We start from the raw sequence: 20,706 nt of genomic DNA, 5'->3' as shown, positions 1-20,706 counted from the left end.
CGTGCTAAGATGCTGTGACGAAGTGGGACTGTTCTTAATGTTTTCTCTGAATATTGGGGGGGTGCCTCAGTTTCCCCTAGGCAGTTCTTAAGTATCTAGGGGGTGGGATAAGGGTGTATGATCGTTGCAGAGCCCTAGAGGGCAGGGGTGTGCAGGGGTCTGGACACAGAGAATGGCCGACACCCTGTTTCTTGGCAACTGATGGCCTGGGCCCATCCCCCCTGCAAGGTGAGAGCTAAAGGTTTGGAGAACAAAGGAATCCGGTGACCTCCCGGCCCGGGAAAGGGACAAAGCCCAGAGGAGGAGGGGCTGGAGAGAGTTTTCAGTTTGGGGCTAGCTGGGGACATGGAGTGAAGTGCAGACATGGTTGTCTGGCTCACCGCCCCCCAAAATGGACCCAGCTGAGGGGTCCTGTTCTCTGCACCTACAAGCTCTGTGTTAGATCATGTTCCTGTCGTCTAATAAACCTTCTGTTTTACTGGCTGGCTGAGAGTCCCGTCTGACTGCAAAGCTGGGGGGCAGGACCTTCTGGCTTCCTCAGGACCCCGCCTGGGCGGACTCACTGCAGGAAGCGCACGGAGGGGCAGAGGAGGCTGAATGCTCCGAGGTCAGACCCAGGAAGATGGAAGCCGGGTGAGCTGTGTGTCCTGCAGACAGGCTGCTCCCAGAGAGGAGACTTCCCCAGAGTCCTGACTGGCTTCGTAGGGAGCAGCTCCGGAGCATTGCCCGGGGACTCGGTGATAGATGCCATTTGACATTTCACACCTCTACCTAGGCCTCTTTCCCCTTTCCTCCCCTCCCTGCTCTGCTCCATTACACTGGCTCTCCTCTCCTCTTTTCCACCCTTTTCTCCCCACCCCCGTGGGCCTGACTCACCTGGCAGTGTGTTTGCTAATCATGAATAATGATGCTCTGCAATCCTCTTTGGAACAATGATGCCAGAGCGGCTGGGCTTGCTCCCTTGCTGTTCTCCAAGTTGAAGCCTGCCCTAGTTTCTCTTTCCGGAATGTCCAGACGTTCTTCTCTGAGGATCCCTGCACAGTAGGAGCAGGGGCTGCTGACCTTGCCAGATTCAGAGTTGCACCAAAGCTCGGGGGTCACCACTCGCCCCCTATTCAGTGGCCCCTGGTGAGTCCAGTTCCCAGTGCTGCCCCACTGCTGGCTCAGGAAAGCAGGGGCCTGAGGGCTGATGGAGCAAAGGAGACACAGACCAGAGCTCTGCAGAGCAATGCTCTATAGATGCAGCAGTAGGTTCACAAGCCATTTCAAGGCCTCTTCTGTGACACTGTGAACATTGTCCAGTTCACCTCTGAATCCGCTCTAGGCACCAGCACAGCAAGCACGGGCTTGGGGTGGCACATTTCCAGGGGCGGCCTTCCAGCCATCCTTTTTTTCCCCCGGCCCCGCTCAGACAACCAGTGAGCCCCTGCGTGGGGTGGGGCGGCGGGCTCAGTGCGGGGTCCTGGCCCAGGGGCGCTCCTGCCCTGGCCCCCCGCCACCATGGGAGCGGGGCGATGCGGCTTCTCCCTCCTGCCCGTCCCTGCCGCACGTGTCACAAGCAACGGAGGAGCTGGAGTCGAGTGGAGGGGAGCCCAGGATCGGGGCAAGACCCTTGGCCGATAAGGGACCCGCTGCCCCGCGCGGCTCGGTGCTGGGTGGGTGCCCCTGGTCTGCCCCCTCCCTGCGGCTGACCCGCCCCCCAGCCGCTCTGTCGGTTACTGTCCCCTCTGCTGGGGTGAGGCTGGGGGCCCACGGGCGGGATGTACAGCCCCGAGCACCTCACTCCAAACGCTGCTATAGCATTACACATTCTTTAAACAGGGGCTTCTGGTGAGCGCAGTGTCTCAAAACTGAAATTACTAAAAAATTATTTGAGTCCACCATGTCTCAAAATCGTCTGTCAGGACTCGGATTAATTTCAGTTGAAAGGACCATTGCGAAAAATGTAGATGTCACTGAATTATTAAAAGAGGACGCACGTATAAACCCAGAAACATTCAATTCATATAAATTCTTTTAATTTATGAGAAACTGGGCGCACCGGAAGACACTAAGGTTATTACAGTGCATAGTTGAACCCAAATTGTTTGTAATTGTGATTTTGCTAAAATTAAATGAGTACACTAGTAGGAAATTGTTTTATTTCACTAACTACAGATTCTGTTTTCATTTTTTTTAAATTTTAAACAGTTAAAAAAAACCCAAAACAAAACAAAAAAACATTGCAAAGTGCAAACGTGTAAAAGGCAAAAAAAAAAGGCGGGGGGAGGGATTTTTTTGCTTGGGGCGGCAAAAAACCTAGAGCCAGCCCTAGTTCTGCTGTGTTCAGTGGCTTGGCTGTTCTCACCACAGTCACATGAAGGGGAGTCTTTGAGTTTCCACTTGTGCATCAAGTAGCTGTATCTTCCCTGGTGTGTTTGGATGTGGTTTGGTGTGGCCCAAAGTGCGTGGCAGGTGGAATCTGGGAGGGCAGTATGTTGGCTGGTCCCTGTCCATCAGGCCTGAGGCACACGGACTGGTTCAGGCTGCATCTGTCCTGGCAATAGTTGGCAGCCATCCATCTGGTACCTTTGCCAGCCTGAGATCAGGATGGCTGTTCCACTCAGACATTTCTACAGCCAGGGTTCCCTATGAGAGGACAACGGGCCATGAGCCCTCCTGCTGCAGGGCGTGAGCCAGCCATTTCCCTGTGGGGAGCTCACCCCAAGGGACTGGACATGCGTGCATACAGGTCTGACCTCTCTGCCCATTCCTAGGGTCCTGTCAATAGAGTTACAAACCCCTGCAAACACCTGTCTCCAGTGGGGTCCCTGCTTTGGCCTGTGGACGGTATGGCCTCCAACCCTTGGGTCTCCTGGTCTCACCACCTGGGGGGGCCCCACTTGCTTGCTCCGAGGACTTCTCAGGCTCTGCATGGGGCTGGACAGTCAGCAGCCTTCTTCTGTCTCTGCAGGGTAATCAGGACGCCACGGCTCCTCCTGAAGCGATGGCTCAGCCCTACCCCCCAGCCCAGTATCCTCCGCCTCCCCAGAATGGAATCCCTGCAGAGTACGCACCCCCGCACCCGCACCCTCACCCCACACAGGATTACTCAGGGCAGAGCACGGTACCGGAGCACGCCATGACCCTCTACACACCAGCACAGAGCCACGCGGAGCAGCCGGGCACCGACGCCGGCACGCAGTCCATAGCAGGGACGCAGACGGTATCGGTAAGAGCCCCCATGGAGCCCCGGGTGGGCAGCGGGGCTTTTCAGGTGAGAGGAGCAGTGATGAGCCACGAAGGGATTCAGGGTCCTTTGGCCACAGGCTGGCGCTTGGGGCCAGTGCCGTCGGTGTCTCTTGGGAGGCAGGGCGATACGCCAGCGTGGGGGAGGGGGCGAGATGGTAGCAAGTGCCCTGAGAATGTGTGTATGAAACAGTGACCTGGGGAATCCTGGAGTCACCTGCTTGGCAGCAGGGGCTGTGGGTCAGGACTGAGGGGCCTGGTAGAGTTGTCAGTAAGGTCCCAGGCTGGAAGAACAGCCTTGCCCACCAGGAGGCAGGTGGGTCACGCAGCCCCTGCCCCCCACCGTTCCCAGCGTTAGCCTAGGCTCTCAGTCCCAAGTCTAGGCCTCTGCCCCAGAGCTGAGCAACCTGTGGCTACAAAGGGAGAGCCATAGGCTGAGCCTGCAGCTCCAGCACCCCTGGGGGCTGCTGTGCCCACAGCACGGGCAGCGGCAGTTTGCGGTTGCCAGTTCCTCTCCCAGTTTACGGGCTCCCCTGTCATTTCTAATCACTTGTAATGTACCTGCTTGGCTCCTGTCCAATCAGATAGCTTCAATTAGGTGGTTGTAATGCAGCTCCAAGCGGAAAGTGCTGAGCTCTCACTTCCCAGCCAGCCCCCGTCAGCGAGTGCCAGCCCGCACCCGTCGCACCACACAGCACAGCTGGGCCCGCTCCCTGGCCTTCCCTCCACACGCACGCACGCTTGTCCACACTCTCACTGCACAGGCATGCACGCTCATCCATGCTCACGCTGCACACACGCACACTCGTCCACATGCACACTGCACGCATGCTCGTCCATGCACACTGTGCACGCACACTCATCCACACGCACTGCATGCACACACGCATGTCCATGTGCACACTGCACGTGCACGCTGCACATGCAAACGCTCATCCACATGCACGCTGCGTACACACACACTTGTCCACACTCACGCTGCACGCATGCACTCATCCACACGCACATTGCACACACTCATTTAAACTTATGCTGCACACATGCACACTCATCTGCATTCTGCACACATGCGTGCACACTTATCCACACTGCACATGTGCACACTCATCCCCACACACACTGCACATACACATCCCCATTCACCTTGCACGCACTCACACTTGCACACTCACCCTCTCACATAACTCTCTTGCACATACACATGCACAAACTTGCACACCCTCACTTAATTCAGTCTAGTGGGGCTGTGTTGGCGACAAGCTAGACATGTGCTGCCAAAGTGTAAAAGGAGATGGAGCCCGGGGGGCTGTGGGAGGGGGCCACAGACTGTTAGGGCTTTGATCCCTGGGTCCATTTTACAGTAGTGCCAGTGCGGACCCTCTGGCAGGCCTCTCTGCAGCGCCAGGCCAGCTCTTCTCCCTGGGGTCAGGCACAGCTTCGCCCTGCACTTTTCACGAGAGGTCTCCACCCCCGCAGTGGGAGGAGCTCGTTCACCCCCTCTCCCTCGCACGCCCTGTCTGGGGATCAGACACTGCAGCAGGAAGGGCCTGGCTCAGACCATAATGCCAGGTAGGGGGTTAGTGATGCTGCATGGGGCTCCTTGGGGGCACTGGCCCTTGGCGGCATGTCCCCTTCCCAGCACGAGTGCTGCAGTGGGCTGATGGTTTTGGGGTCCTTTTTTCCAGCAGACAGATGAAGCCGCACAGACAGAGAGCCAACAGCTCCATTCCTCAGAGAACTCAGACAAGCAGCAGCCCAAGAGGTTACACGTCTCCAACATCCCCTTCCGGTTCCGGGATCCAGATCTGCGGCAAATGTTCGGGGTGTGTATGGCCAGTGTGTGCACCAGCCCCGTCGTCCCCAGTGGGCCCAGGAAGAGGCAGGGCAGGGGACTTGACATTGCAAACATAGAACTAATGGATCCTAACAGTGTCCAAGTGCTCACCTTATCTCATCTCTTGTTCGTATGCCAGGCTCTCCCCCTTTCCCCAGGGCATATCCCAGGCTGCTACCTCCCGGCAGACTGACTGGGAGCCTCTCATTCCTGGCCTGGCCTGGCAGGTTAACTGGGGCCCCCAGGGCTCTGGAGCTCCGGCCCGGCAGGTTAGCTGGGGCCCCCAGGGCTCTGGAGCTCTGGCCCGGCAGCTTAGCTGGGGCCCCCAGGGCTCTGGAGCTCCGGCCCGGCAGCTTAGCTGGGGCCCCCAGGGCTCTGGAGCTCCGGCCTGGCAGGTTAGCTGGAGCCCCCAGGGCTCTGGAGCTCCGGCCCGGCCAGACAGGTTAGCTGGGCTCCCAAGGCTCTGGAGCTCTGGCCTGGCAGGTTAGCTGGGCCCCCAGGGCTCTCCTTGAAGGGCTGCACAGCAGAGCATTAAGTTGGCAGTCCCATCGCTTGGGGCTCAGCTCAGCCTGTGTGAACATGGGTAGCGCTGTGCAGGGTGGGCCCCTTGGCTGCTCCGCGGGCGGGAGATTTGCAGCAGACCTGTGCCCCGTGCGCCTGGGGGTTGGGGACGAGGCAGGCCCCTCTGCAGAGCCCGGGCACTCTTCTCACCCCTCTGCTCTCTCTGATTGCAGCAATTCGGGAAGATCCTCGATGTGGAGATTATTTTCAATGAGCGGGGCTCCAAGGTGGGTGCTGCCTGAGGCCGGCGTCATTACAGCAGCCCCGGGAGCAGGCCAGGCTGACCTGTGACATGTGCGTTTCTCCTGGCGAAGGCTCCACTCAGGGAGGGACTCAGGGGCTCGTCTTCCCTGCTCTTCCTGACTCACTCCTGTCCTGCCCAGCTGTCTGTGTGCTGCTGCTTCTCTCTCCCGCTCCCTCCCTCTCTGCGGCCAGGGGCCTGCCCCACACTCCAGTCCCCTGCCTCTCACCTGCACTCAGGTGCCTCCCAACTGGCCGCAGCTCAGACCACAGCCATGGGGACAAAGGGCACTGGCCTAATGCCAGCCCCTTACCAGAGGGGAGCAGCCACTGTTCACCCTCATCTGAGCAGAAGGGATTTCACTGGGGGGTGGCTCGGTCCCTCTGTCCCGTGCCGGCGGGACACGATGGCTCGGTCCCTTTATCCTGTAATAGGGAAAACACGGGGGGGAACAGCTTGGTCTCTCTGTCCCATGCCAGGCAGGAGGGGAACCACGGCTTGGTCCTTCTGTCCCATGATGGAGAGTGGACAGCATGGGGTGGGCAGTTCAGTCCCTCCGTCCCACACTGAGGGGGGTGGCTCGGTCCCTCCGTCCCACACTGAGGGGGTGGGCAGCTCAGTCCCTCCGTCCCACACTGAGGGGATGGGCAGCTCAGTCCCTCCGTCCCACACTAGTACAGGGCAGCCCATGTCCCTGTGTGTGTGGATGTTTCTTTTGGATCTTCACTGCTTCTCTGTTCCCCTCTCCCCATTACTGGGGTGACTTGGGGGTGGCCCCGGACAGGATCCCTCTCGCTCTCTCCACGCAGGATCTGGCCCTGAACACACTGCCTGAGCCTCCTGTGCCAGCTCTCCTGATTCACCTGCTCTCTCTGTCCCCATTCCCCTTCTCTCTCGCTCTCGCTCTCTCCCTCCCCGTTTCTCCTCTGCTCACAGGGTTTTGGGTTTGTAACTTTTGAAACTAGCACAGATGCCGACCGGGCACGAGAGAAGCTGAATGGCACAATCGTAGAGGGACGGAAAATTGAGGTGCTCAGATAAGTGTGACTGCCATTGCCTGCTGTGTGTCACCCACGCGGGTGCCTGGGCCTCCCCTGCCCCCAGGCTGCTTGCCTTGCACACGCCCTTCCCGGGGACTGCGGGGGTCCCAGTCATATCGCATGCCTTGTGCGTTCAGCCCTGCTTTCACCTGTCCTGTTCCTTTGAGCCAGCTGGCACAGAGGGAAATCCAGGCCCTGCCCAGGGACCGTGGAGCGGTTCAGCAGGGGAGTGGGCTTTGCTGGCTTCCTTCCCTCTCAGTGCCTGCTCCGCCCAGCATTAACTGGCCCAGGTCCCTGCCACCTGGCCCCTGGCCATGCCAGAGTCTGGCCCAGAGCGGAGTCCCCATCATGCATGTTCTCCTCCTTGTGGTGCTGATGGTGGAATGTTTGCTGAGTGCCAGCGCATGTCCTTGGCTAGTGGTGCCTTGCACTGGGGCTAGGAGGAGAGCTTATCGCCTGAAGCAAATGGCACAGGAGCAGGAGGGCAGGTGAGGGCTGGACCCCAGGGAGTTCTGGGGGGAGTTGGAGGGAGCACTGAAGGCCAGCATGCCAAGCCTCAGCTCTGGGGAGCACAGCTCCAACTTGACTGAAGTTCACCAGTGAACTGAGCGTGAGGGTCCCTTTCATGCTCCCCTCCCAGGGATTGTTGGTCGGCACCAAAGAGCAGCCAGTCGGCTGCATTAGCTCTGGGGTCTGCAGGACAGGACAGAGGGACACGGTCAGCGCTGGGGAAGCAGGGGGTAGGTCTGAGATACCAAGAGATGCCACAGGTCAGCAGTGAGGAGTCAACACTACAAAAATGGCAGAGTGGGAGCTGCCATGGGTGAAAACTGAACAGCATCAGCAGAGCTGGGGGGGCCCAGGACTGGTGTAACTGGGGATCTGCGAGTCGGGACTGAGGGGCACCGACAGCTGGGGGGGCCAGGACCGGTGTAACTGGGGATCTGCAGGTCGGGACTGAGGGGCACCGACAGCTGGGGGGGGCAGGACCGGTGTAACTGGGGATCTGCAGGTCGGGACTGAGGGGCACCGACAGCTGGGGGGGGCAGGACCGGTGTAACTGGGGATCTGCGGGTCGGGACTGAGGGGCACCGACAGCTGGGGGGGGCCAGGACCGGTGTAACTGGGGATCTGCGGGTCGGGACTGAGGGGCACCGACAGCTGGATGGGGGCAGGACCGGTGTAACTGGGGATCTGCGGGTCGGGACTGAGGGGCACCGACAGCTGGGGAGGGCCAGGACCGGTGTAACTGGGGATCTGCGGGTCGGGACTGAGGGGCACCGACAGCTGGGGGGGGCCAGGACCGGTGTAACTGGGGATCTGTGGGTCGGGACTGAGGGGCACCGACAGCTGGGTGGTCAATGTGCACAGTCTGCTACTGCATGTTGCCTGGCTCTGACAAGGACTGTTGGACCCTCCCATTCATGGGCACCAAAATTGTCCCCTGCCCCGCTCCAGTGCAGACCTGTCCCTTCCCAAGGCCCCTCTGAGTGGTGTAAAACAGGAGGCTTCCTCCTCTCCACACGTGCAGTTCAGCAATCCTTCCAGGCTTTGCCACTCGCACTGGCCAGGCAGTGAGCCTAGCACAGGCCTCTCCTCCCACTGCCTCATGCCCGTGTCCCCTGTACAGCCCCCAATGCTGAAATGAGCTTGTAGCAGGCCAAGGAAGTGCCAAGGCAGCCTGCTCAGCACACAGCACCTTGTCAAACTCAGCTTCTGCAAGCTGGGGCTCGGCTCTGGATGTGGGTCCGAAGGGAGCTGGCTGCTATCTGCAGTGTAAGCTCTCGAGGCCTCAGGACCAGGTATCGGTTACCCCAGGGGCTGCAGGTCAGGACTGAGGATCACCAGCAGAGCTGGGGTTGGGGAGCCAGGGCTGGAGTAGCAGGGGCACTGCAGGATGGGAGCCCTGGACTGGAACAGCAGGTGCAGGAGCTGTGGGTCCAGATCATGGTGCAGCGGGAGCCCAGGGGGAGTCAGAATTGCAGGGCAGAGTAGAGCTGTGTGCAGGTCCCTGGGGTACCAGGCAGTGTGGCAGTGCTACGGGACTCCAGCCCTGTGTCCCCCGACACTGTCTGGCCTGGTGATCATGTCACTGACATTGCCCCCAGCCCCAGGCTGGAAGAACTCCACATAAATGCAGCGGAGCAGGCCCCTGGGGCTGCAGCGTCTCTGGGTGCAGACAGCGATCTGTCCTGTGCCCTCTCTTCTGCAGGTGAATAACGCCACAGCCCGAGTCATGACGAACAAAAAGACTGCAAATCCCTACATCAATGGTAAGGGCTGGAGGATGTGGGGCAGCAGGGGTGGGCTCAGCAGTGTGAGCAGCTGTGGGGAGCTTCCCTTGGGGCCTGGGAGCACAAGCATTGGGAGCATGGTGTGGGGTTTGGGGCTTTTATTCTTCCTGCTCCTAGGGCCTGAGGCCGTGTGGGTCAGATGGCCCCTCTGAAATTCCCGGCAACAAGCAAGAGCCAGGCCCACAAGTCCCAGCTCCTCTGGCTCAGGCCAGCCCCCCAGTCCCGTCAGCATCTCTGCCCAGAGGACCCCAGGAAGGAGGGTGTTAGTCCCAGGGTAAAGGGCTGCACTGAGCATCTGGGGCAAGCGCTGCGCTCCATGGTAGGAGTGGAGTGGGACCCTGGCCTCTAGGGGTAAAAGGCTCAGCGACTCCTCTCCGTGCTTTCCTGAGACATTTGCTACATTATGTCCAGCTCCCCCCCTTGCAGTAGGGGTCCCCTGCCATGGCCGCAGTTTGCACTGGGAAACATGGAGAGTGTTTCCCAGCAGCTGGGCCTCCCTGGGGTGGGCTCGGAGGCAGCCGGTCCCACAGGCCTCCTGCAGGCTGTCTCCCCATGGAGGAGGGTGGGGGTGCTGTGGCAGGGACGGCGGAGAAATCTCGGCTTGTTGCTCTCTGGATTCCCCCTGCGGGGGGTCTCACTGGCTCGCTGTTTGTGTGGCAGGCTGGAAGCTGAACCCGGTGGTGGGAGCTGTCTACAGTCCTGAATTCTATGCAGGTAAAGTCTGGATCAGGTCAGTCCCTTTGGCAGAAGGGTTGCTTCACGTCCCACTTGCCACAGAAGGAGCCCGCATGACTCTGATTGCCCTTGGGCCTGCTCTCATGCCAGCCTCTCTCTCAGGTGGCGGGTTACAACCGCAGTTAGCACCAGCCATCAATAATGCTGAAGCCAGGCCCCAGCCCTGATGCTGGGCAGTGCCCATGTGCCCCATGGTGATAGGTAGGTAGGTTTCCATGCCAATGTCCATGTGCCTTGTGGTGGTGAGTGCGATGGGTTGGATCACAGAAACCCCCTTGGGGCTGCCAACTCATGTGCCAAGACTACCTCTGCCCCTGCTTTCCCTGCCAGCTTTGGACTCCAGCACCCTGTCTTGCTGAGCCAGACACACCAGTCTGCTCCAACACAGACCCAGGGTCTGAACCACGTACCCCAAAGCTGCAGACTTAACTGAAAGCAACTTAAGAAGTGTTCCTGTCTTTAACACTCAGATGCTCAACTCCCAATGGGGTCTAAACCCTAAATAAATCCATTTTACCCTCTGTAAAGCTTATACAGGGTAAACTCATAAATTGTTCGCCCTCTATAACACTGATAGAGAGGTATGCACAGCTGTTTGCCCCCCCCCCCCCAGGTATTAATACATACTCTGGGTTAATTAATAAGTAAAAAGTGATTTTATTAAATACAGAAAGCAGGATTTAAGTGGTTCCAAGTAATAACAGACAGAACAAAGTGAATTACCAAGCAAAATAAAATAAAACACGCAAGTCTAAGTCTAGTACAGTAATAAAACTGAATACAGATTAAATCGCACCCTCAGAGATGTTTCAATAAGTTTCTTTCACAGACTGGATGCCTTCCTAGTCTGGGCACAATCCTTTCCCCTGGTGCAGCCCTTGTTCCAGCTCAGGTGGTAGCTAGGGGATTTGTCATGATGCCCCCCCTTTGTTCTGTGCCACCCCCTTATATATCTTTTGCATAAGGCCGGAATCCTTTGTCCCTCTGGGTTCCCACCCCCTCCTTCTCAATGGAAAAGTACCAGGTTAAAGCTGGATTCCAGTTCAGGTGACATGATCACATGTCACTGTAAGACTTCATTAACCACTTGCCAGCCTACAGGTATACAGAAAGACTTACAAGTAAACAGAGCCATCTACAGGTAATTGTCCTGGTTAATGGGAGCCATTAAGATTCCAAACCACCATTAATGTCCCACACTTTGCATAATTACAATAGGACCTCAGAGTTATATTTCATATTTCTAGTTTCAGATACAAGAGTGATACATTTATACAAATAGGATGATCACACTCAGTAGATTATAAGCTTTGTAATGATACCTTACAAGAGACCTTTTGCATGAAGCATATTCCAATTACATTATATTCACACTCATTAGCATATTTTTATAAAATCATATAAAGTACAGCGTCACAGTGAGTAACACCCTGTGGCAGTGGACAGGGCTCATAAACCCCCTGGGAGTACCCACGTGCCTCATGGCAGTAAGCAGGGCTCTGTGCTTGGTGACAGTGGGTTCTCCCAATGGTAGTGCCCCATGGCAGCAGGCAGCAAGTCCCTACTTCGGAGCAAGAAGTGCTGCTGAGGTGGGCGAGTGCCGCGCAGGAGGGGCCCTTCCATCTCTCTCAGGATGGTTCATGGGCAGGCGCTAGCCGGAGAGCTGCTCTGGGATGCTCATGTCTCTCTCTCTTGCCTTCAGTAACAGGGTTCCCTTACCCAGCCACGGGGACAGCTGTGGCATACCGAGGGGCGCACCTACGGGGCCGGGGGCGTGCTGTGTACAACACGTTCCGTGCCGCACCCCCACCTCCACCTATCCCCACCTATGGCGCGTGAGTATCCCAGGGAGCCAAGCTTCCTGGAACCAGTGGGGCCCTGGGGTCTGGGGCAGGCAGCAGCTTTCCCCCTTTCTTGGGAGATGGACTTGAAGGAGAGGGGCTGCTTTTCCCAGCACTTCGTGCAACTCAGCTGAAAATTGGGAGGCTGTAGGCCTGTTGTCCCTGCGCGGCTGGGGAGGCCCAACACCCTTCCATGGAACTGGGGTCTCTGTGTTCAGATTTATGTACCCCACATGTGCAGCCTGGGGTGGGAGAGCAGACCCGGCATGTGGGGTACAGCTCAGCGGAGGTGGCACTGTTCTGAGTCGAGCTCTTTGAAGGTTCCTTGACTCCTTCCATCTCTTGGTGTCTCCTGGGGAGGCAGGGTTTATCCCTAGAAATAGCCCTCCCCCGGTTTCATGCCCCAGGTGCGGGGTAATCACAGGAGAGGACTTTGTCCCGCTGTCTGGAGCAGCTCACAGCCGTAAGTGCCGGCCTCAGGACAGACACCCCAGGCTGGAGGTGTGTTCTGTCACTAGATTTCACCAAGCCAGTAACAAACATGAGCTCCTGGGTCACTGTAACCGTCTCACCGTGTAATCACAGACAGTCCCCTCAGATTCTCCAGTCCACCTTGCCACCCAGATAAACTGGACTTAGTGATAAATGGTCACCTACACCACAAATCACCCGACATTCAGGTTGCTTCCAATCCCAAGAGACCGGTCACTTAGCCCAAATCAGTTGGGGTCTAAACACTAAATACATTCTTAAAAGAGTAATACCTACTTTGAGCAAAGCTAACATCCAGGTGACCTGGTCTGGTCTCCAGCAACAAGGTTGTCAGTTCTTCGTTAATGCCTGTAGCTTGGGCAAGAGCTGGCATCTGGCCTGCCAGCGTCACAGACTCCAGGTTTCTAAAACTGAACTGGCTCTACATTAAGAGAGCTATGTGCAGATATGCTGTAACTGCGGCAAGCATTCCAGCCATGTGCACACAGACTGACTTCCTGTGCCTACGCCACACTCTTGTCTTCTCCCTCCAAGTTCCATGCAGGCTTTATACCCTCTCTCTGTAGTTGGGTACCAACCCTCTGATGCCATGGGCTCCTGCATACTTTCAGCTGGGACAGCACAGAGCAGCCCCCAGAGGAAGTGGCTGCAATCTCATTTCCTCAAGAGCACTTGTTCCTCCTCAGCTTTTGTGAGGTGTCACTCTCCTCCCCCAGCTTCTCCCTGCTTTCAGCCCTGTTGGCACCTGAGCATCCACACGGGCAGATGTGGCTGCAGTTTAAGTGCAGGTACACGCAGGCCAGCCTGGAGCAACCCAGACTAATCTCAGCATGGCTGGGACCAGACTGCCACCCAGGAACTCCAGAGCGTCATCTGACACCCAACTGCAAGCCAGGATGGGGAGACGGGTCTGGCCCACAACCAAACAATAAACCCACCTTCAAATAGCCTGGCCACTCCCCACCCACCATGGCGCTGGCAGCTTCCAGGCTTGCCCTCTGACGTACAGCCTGTCTCTTTGGACTGTTTGCAGGGTCGTTTATCAGGATGGATTCTATGGCGCTGAAATTTACGTAAGTGCTGCTCACTCCTCCTGGATGTTGTGTTTCACGTTTCCTTGCTGATGCCAAAGGAAGCAGAGGCGGATTGGATTGAATCCCGCCACAACGCGGGGTGGGGCTGAGAAGACGTAGGGATGGCCCTGGGGCCTGCACTGTGCCCTGCTGGTCGCAGCTGGGAGTACACAGCTGGGCATTCCCCGCCGCTTGGCGCTGAATGAAGCTGTGGTTCTGATGGTGGTTTTCATTTCTCTCTATTGTCCTGTATTCTGCAAAGTGAGGAACTTTACAGAAAACGTGCAGAATGTTATAGACTGTCTCATGAGCCATGATCCAACTGAGAACTGTGATCTCGCTACTCTAGACAATACATGCCAGACAAGCTGGTGTTGCCAGAGTTGAATTCCCAGCCATTAGAAGAAGGTTTCCGGAGTGAGAAGAGATGTAGGGGATAAAAGAGGTGCCTGGATGGAGGCCAGGCTTCTAGGAGCAGAGCAGAGCAGGGGCTGCGGAAGAAGCGCTGCAGGGGGTGGGGGCTGCAGGGGGCAGGGGCTGTGGAAGGAGCAGGGCTGGGGAACGGGCTGAAAGAGGCACAGGGCAGGGGCTGCAGTGTGCAGGGCAGGCGAAGGGGGCACAGTGCTGACTGCTGGGCCCTGAGCAAGGGCCCCTCGCCAGGCAAGCGCTGCGCTGGATTTATGCTCTCGGACAGTGTCAGCACAGTGCATCACACCAGCATTTAACCTCCATATTTAAAAGCCCTTGGCCCTGGCTCAGGCGGGCAGCTGAAGGATTTATCTCATGTGACACCTCATTAAAGCGATCAGGGAAGTGACATTTAATTGTTTCCGGTTAACATGTTTGCAAGCCCCCTGGGAATGCTAATGAGCCTGGCATTTGCCTCATGGTGCAGACACCTGGCTCCTAGCAGGGTCCCAAAGCTCCTACCACTCACCAGCTGCTGGGCACAGCCAAGGGGAGCCAGGCTCCCTCCTCAGGGGTCTGCTAGAAGGTTGGGCTCCTTTCAAAGGGAGCTGCTCCACCAGGCCTGCCCGGAGCCCTCTGGGGCTGCCACTCCCTGCCTGACGACATGTCTCTTCTTGCTGGCACAGGGGGGTTACGCAGCCTACAGATACGCCCAGCCGCCAGCAGCGGCAGCATACAGCGACAGGTAAGGCGCTCCTCTGCCACCCTTGCCCAGCCAGAGGCACCTGTGGCCTGGCTCCCCGCCAGCCCATTGAGCTTGTGTCAGCAGCTTTCATGCATCCCTGGAGAGAGAGGCCTGGGGACAGAGCCTGGGACTCTTGTCACCTCTGCTCCCAGAGAGGGCACACGGCGAGGAAGGGACATGCTCAGAACTGATCTCATTGCAGCCAGCGCCCCCTCCACGTCCAGAAAGCGGCTCCTGGTCACCCATTTTCCTGGCCCTCACCAACCTGCTCCGTGCCCACAGGCCCCTCAGCCAGGAGCTGGGCATCTCCCTATCACGGCTATCACGGCCCTGAGGCAGCGCTCCAGCTGGTCCCTTCCCTGGGGGGGGGGGGCGGGGGGGGGGAATGGGGACAAGGTGCCCTGAGTGTGCAGCGAGCAGAGCTGGCCTAGGGACTAGACCACAGCCCCCTTTTTCCCTGCCTGCTGCCAGGCATTCTCCAGCTGTGTTTCTCCATGCTGTACAGCACCAGCCACCCCACGGGACGGCTGGTGAAACACCGAGGGGTTGAGGGAGTGACTCACTGACAGACCTCTGATCACGCCTACAGGCCGCCCCCTGCAGTGCGGAGCACCTGCTTCCTGCTCCTGCATTGCTGGCAGAAGCATCAGATAAATGCAGCACTCCTACAGCCAAATCCCTAGGCCCAGAGGAGGGGAGAACCCCCTCCCCATGGGATAGGCCCCTCAGATGGCCCAGAGGAGGGCCAGCCTCCCCCACCCCCCTGGGCATGGCCTTCACATGGGGTTCAGCAGGGAGGTACCTGTATGGGTGGGAGGGGGAACCTCTGGTTTCTAACACCCGCTGTGTTTGCTCCTAGCTACGGCAGAGTGTACGCAGCTGCGGACCCATACCACCACACCATCGGCCCTGCTGCCACGTACAGCATCGGCACCATGGTAAGAGCTGCCCCGCCCCCTGCATTCCCCTGACACTGGCTGCAGCGGGGGGAGGGGGGGGGCACCACACCCAGTGGGACGGCTTGACTGGAATGAGTTTGCATGGGCCCGGGGAGCAGGACATCCCTGCCACGGTCTGACTGTCGGGGACCAGCAGGGGAGCATTTCACTGGTGGGAAAGCCCAGGAGAAACTTGACTCTGTCTGACCCCACACAGCCTGTCCCCCCACCCACCCCCTCAAGGGAGCCCCCAACACACAGAGACCCATTACACCCCCCCCCAGCCTGCAGGAGCCCCCAACCTACCTTACAGTGGCACAGAGATCAGTAACTCCTTTCTACCTACGCTGTATGGGGGGTGAAGCTGGAGGTCTGTGGCCCCCCTCTTGCCCTGGTGCCCACCACACACTCACATCCAGCATGCAGAGAGCCGACCTGCCAGGGAGCGTGTGCGCACATGTGTCTGTGCAGCCTGGCACCCGCTGCGGCTCCCTGGCACGATACACCGTCCCACACAGCGCAGTGCAGGGGCGGTTTAGCTAGCTTTGCAACCAGCATCAAAGATGAAAAGTCCCGTTTGTGGGCAGGGTCTCCAAGCCAACCAGGCGTTTTCTTCCTTTTTTTAACCCTCCCTAATGCCCTGGCCAAGGCCTGAGCTGCAGCATGTCAGGGCGGGTCCTGCCAGTGCCCCTCTGCACACCCAAGGCGTGGGGCTTGGCCGGACAGGAGTGTGGAACTCAGGCGGCCCCCGGGCCGAGAGCCGGGCGCGCAGCAGCACCTGTGCAGAGTCGGAGCAGCGCTGCCAGCAGTCCTGGGCGGGGAGCTCGGTGGAGAATGGAGGGGCCCTGATAGGGCTGCAGGAAGTGTCCCCCCGCTCCGTGGAGCAGAGGGGAGGGAAGCCAGGCAGCACTTAGAGCAGGGGCCTAACGCCAGCCCCTTGGACGACCCAGGCAGCGGTGGGCTCAGGAGGTATCGGCGGCCCTGGGGCTGCCTGCCCTGCTCCAGGAGTACGGGAGGCTGCAGCCTCTCTCACACTCAGCCCTTCCCACCCCAGCCAGAAGGAGCCCTGCATGCTGGCGCCCAAAGAGCGCAGTGTCCCAAACGGAGCTGATGGGAACAGCCAGAGCCCAGGCAGTGCTGGGAGCAGCGTGCGCCGCTCCTGGGACCCCTCGGCGCCTCCGCCCCACCTGTCCTCCAGGGACAGGCCCGTGGGATGTCATTAAAAAAGGGAAGAAAATGGGCCTTGCCTCTCTCGAATACTGATTGGCTTTTCTTTCATCTTTGATGTTGCAGGCTAGTCTATACCGAGGAGGGTACAGCCGCTTCACTCCCTACTAGCAAGACACCCAGCCCCTCACCACACTAACACTGACTGCTCACTAGAAACCAAACAAACCAAACTAAGCAAAGGCAGAGCCTCCCGGAAGAACACGGTACCCCTGCCAGGGGCCAGGGCTCTGCCCGCTACCTAGAACCATAGGTTTTTACCTCAAGCTGCTCTCATCCCGTGTCTCATGTCTCTTTGCTCACCCACCTGTGTCTGTCTGTGACCTGCCCTGGCTGAACTGACTGTGTTGCCTGGCCACTGCCCTGCTGCGGGGCTGGGGCGGGTCCTGCTCTCCCTAGACATACAACCAGCAGCAAACCATGGGAGAGAGCCCGGGCTGAGCCCCCTCCTCTGCCCCCGCTGCCAGGAACACGTGAAGTCCAAAGGCCATGGCATTCCAAGAGAGCTGCCTTCCTGCGCAGAGCCGCACCTGGGCCTGGCACAGTCTTCCATTCTCTGGGCCTCTTCATTGCCCCAGCTCCCTCCAGCACACCCTCTGGCAGGCAAGCCTGCTCCTGCTAGGCCAGGCTTGTTCTTCTTGTGCAGGCGCCTGACCACAGCCACGGCCCCTGGGCGGGGCACTGCTCACACAAGGGAAAGGAGTGGAGGGTTTGTCCCTTAGGATAACAGGCTGTCTGGCAAAATGGGCCGGGAGCTGTGGGCAAGGCGGAGGGTGCAGGATAGCTAGCACTAGCAGGGATAGCTGAGACCGGGGGGCAATGAGCATGGCCCCACCCCAAGATTACACTGGGGAATAACACCTGCATCCCTCTGCACAGCCTTTGGCCAAGACTTGGAACCTCCCATGCGCGCCTGGCTCTGGGGAGCTGCACATCATCATTGTCACATCTGGGGGGGCAGCCTGTGTTTCAGGCCATGGGATGCCCTAGTGCCACAGGCCAGCTGGGGTTAGCTTGTCGTCCCTGGCCCAGCCACATCCACCCCCTTAAGTCACTACGGGGGGGAGAGGGGAGAGACTGGAGTCAAGAGCCAGACTGCTCTGTGGGCCAGGCTAGGGTAAAGGACAAAAACCGCCTAATGAGAGAAGAGCTGCTTGGGGTGCAGGCCCAGCCAGGGGGTGAGCTCGGCCGTCTGCCTGGGCCTTTCTGGGGGGACAACAGAACCCACTACACAATCCTGGAGCCACTTCGGAAGGCACTAATGGGCCAGCCCCACCCCACCTGCCCCTGGTGTTTGCTGAGCTGCTCCAGCATGGGCAGGCCATGCGCACAGGGCACATGGGACACTATGTGGCTGAGCGGGGCCCCAGGGCTGAGAATGGCCATGGGGTCGGGGGGGGGGCTGGTGTCCAGCGGCCCCGCCTGCCTGGCTGCGCCCCGTGGCCCTGCTGTGGGGCTGACCCTGGGCGCTGCTCTCAGCTCCCGGGTGGCTGCAGGTGGCTCCAGTGAAAGTTCTGCCTTTCTGTTTGTGTTGTAGTGAAACCACAGCTGTTTCCTTCTGGGACCAGGAAGGGCAAAACAAATTAAAAACAAGGCAACAAAAAACAAAACAAAGAGGCAACCAACCAACCGAGTCCCATACTGTCCACACACATGCACTGAGCAAGCAAGTCCAGCAGGAGGCGCTGCACCCGCCTGCGTCACGGAGAGTACACACCAAGCGGACAGCGCCATGGGCCAGCTGGGCAGAGAGCGGCCCCTCTCCAACCCTGCCCCGGCCAGCAGCCATGTTGGGAGACTTGGGTCCCCTCCCCCTCCACAGCCTGCTCGCACTTCCAGCCTAGGGCAGGGAGGGAGAGAGCAGTGCGGCGTGCTGGGACAGCCTCGAGCGAGGACTCTGCAGGCCCAAGGCTCCGGGCCTGGGCACCGTGTCTTCCCTTCCGCCCTCCCACGCCTGTGCTGTGGAGGCCAGGGCCAGCGGCACAGCCCCGCAGCAGCCCACGCCCTCCTGCAGGTTTGGGGGACTTGGCCTCAGGGGTAGGATTCTTGCTTTTTGTTTTCAGAGCTCCAGTGCTTTTGCGCTTGCCGGCCATCGGTGTGTTGAGTGTGTGAGGCCTCGGCTCTCTGAGCAGAGGTGGGATCGTTGATGCAGCAGCAGCTTTGCCTGGGCTGCTGGGTGTTGCAGGGGAAGAACCGCTGGGTTTAACAGGGATGTTTGCTAAGTGGAGGTTGAAGCTCCCTTGCATTTTCATCACCCCGGTGCCCTGCGCTCCCGGCTTCCCACAAGCCCATGGGGCTAAAGCCAAGCGGGAGCTGCTTCCTGCTCCTTCTCCTACCCAGGGCAGACAGAGTGGGGAAGGGGCTGCTTGGGTGCATCTCTAGGCCACAACATGGCATGCCAGGGATCATCTCAGCCCCTGCCCCCCAGCATGGAGCCAGAGGAGGCCATGTGATCCCACAGTGGCTGGCTCAGCCACCCCATCACCACTGAGGGGCAGGGAGCCAACCGCACGCCCCAGCCATCCCTGGGGCACGCACACCCCTTAGTGGGGCTGCAGGGTCCCTGCTCAGAGCCAGGCCTGCCTCGAGCCCCAGTCCCAAGCTGGCTAGGCGCTGGAGAGGCCCAGCGGCGTGAGGGTCACTATGGGCAGTGAATGGGAAGCACTGGGCACGGTTGGGCAGTGAGGGGAGGACAGTGCTGGCTCTGGCCAGGAGGTCCCTGCCTGGCATAGCCCAGCTCTGAACCAGAGACAGGTGGGGGCAGCTGGGCTCTAAGGCTGGGTGCGCTGCTAGCCAGGACACCAGATGCATCCAGGCCCTTGCCAGCTTCTTTCAACTACTCACCCACAGCCTGCCCCATGCCACAGCTGGCACAGTCCAGTTGTGCCAAAGGCCAGAGAGGCGCTTCCCCCCAGCAGCCTCGCGGCGTCAGGGTGGGTCATGGAGCTGTTTGCGAGGCTGCTGGGACGGCAGGCAGCTGGCTGAGCCAGATGGATCCAGCAGGTCTCCCAACATGGCTCTGTCATCTCATGAAACTTCACTTTATATTCAGCATACTCTCCTGAGGCTCCAGCCATGAGATCCTCCTTTTCTATTCCCGTTGTACATAGCCCCTTCCCCACCACCCCACTCCGCTGTACAAAGCTCCTTCCATTTGCCGTGCTGTCACCTCCCTGGTGGCCCCCGGCCCCAGAGCGCAGGCTGGCGCCCACCCATTCTGTGTGCTTCAAAGGTGTGATCAGCCGACTGAACAGTATTAGTATGAGGATTATTATTATTATTAAGATTATTAATAAAGATTTCTTTCTTCAACCAGGATGACTCAGGTTTTGAATGGGAGCATAGACGGGGCACGGCCCAGAGTGAAGGCTGCTGGAAGTGGGAGGCAGGGCCCAGCCATCTGCCCCCCACCATCCCAGCAAGGGGAGCCCGGGCCTGCTCTGCAGATGTGTCCCTGCCCTGGCGGCCTGGCATTGGCCTGGAGCTGGAGTGCAGGACGAGCCTTGCAGGAAGGGGCGGAGTGGACAAATCATGCTTCTGGTGTCAGGCACCCTGGCAGCCTGCTGCTGGTGGCCAGTGTGTATTTGCCCACAGCAGGCACCCAATGCCAGCTTCTTCCCTGGAGCCCCTCTTGGACTCTGGCATGGTACTGTGCCCCAGACAGCACCCACGCCTCGCTTGCCCACCCTCTGACAGGAATTTTCCCAGGAGGCTTTTCTGGGGGCTGCCCTTTTAAATTTGCCAGAGCTAGGCACTTGCACTCAGTTTGTAGCTAGCTACTCTGGCATTGCTCCAGCAGGCAAGGCCTGGCATTCCTCCGGCCTTGTTCATCCGGGTGTTGTTCCGAAGGAGCGTGGGGCAGACCCTCCTCGGGTTTATGTTGAATTTGCTTTGAACCTAAGCCCCAGGAGCCACCTACCCAGCCAGCCCTGCTGCCATCCAGCCCTGCTGCCATAGCCCCAGCGGTGCTCCCCCCCCAGCATTTGTGTGACCCCTGCTTGGGGTACTAGGAAGGCTGCCCTCGCTGCTCAGGGCCAGGCTGACCTGTG

The 20,706-nt window shown here is 59.0% G+C and overlaps 1 protein-coding gene across 19 annotated transcripts in view; it reads left to right on the top strand.

Moving 5' to 3' along the window:
* Positions 1-19,942, top strand: part of RBFOX3 (RNA binding fox-1 homolog 3) — a 345,196-nt gene extending 325,254 nt beyond the window's left edge. For 13 of the 19 annotated variants that reach the window (XM_074971592.1, XM_074971600.1, XM_074971601.1 and 10 more), the window contains 11 exons: positions 2,954-3,256; positions 4,914-5,051; positions 5,797-5,850; positions 6,801-6,893; positions 9,117-9,177; positions 9,859-9,912; positions 11,636-11,768; positions 13,300-13,339; positions 14,434-14,492; positions 15,352-15,430; positions 16,724-17,728. In XM_074971592.1, coding sequence (XP_074827693.1) covers positions 2,954-3,256; positions 4,914-5,051; positions 5,797-5,850; positions 6,801-6,893; positions 9,117-9,177; positions 9,859-9,912; positions 11,636-11,768; positions 13,300-13,339; positions 14,434-14,492; positions 15,352-15,430; positions 16,724-16,768 — 1,059 coding nt within the window. In that variant the 3' untranslated portion in view covers positions 16,769-17,728. Of the gene's footprint in view, positions 1-2,953; positions 3,257-4,913; positions 5,052-5,796; positions 5,851-6,800; positions 6,894-9,116; positions 9,178-9,858; positions 9,913-11,635; positions 11,769-13,299; positions 13,340-14,433; positions 14,493-15,351; positions 15,431-16,723; positions 17,729-18,194 lie in introns of those variants that run through there. The other 6 variants (XM_074971587.1, XM_074971586.1, XM_074971589.1 and 3 more) reach the window with 6 other exon arrangements.
* The last annotated feature ends 764 nt before the right edge of the window (positions 19,943-20,706 follow it).

This window comes from Natator depressus, chromosome 14 (genome assembly GCF_965152275.1).
Source record: "Natator depressus isolate rNatDep1 chromosome 14, rNatDep2.hap1, whole genome shotgun sequence".
Lineage (NCBI taxonomy): Eukaryota > Metazoa > Chordata > Testudines > Cheloniidae > Natator > Natator depressus.
Note: the sequence above shows the minus strand (reverse complement) of the source record. Positions and strands in the feature narration are given on the sequence as shown.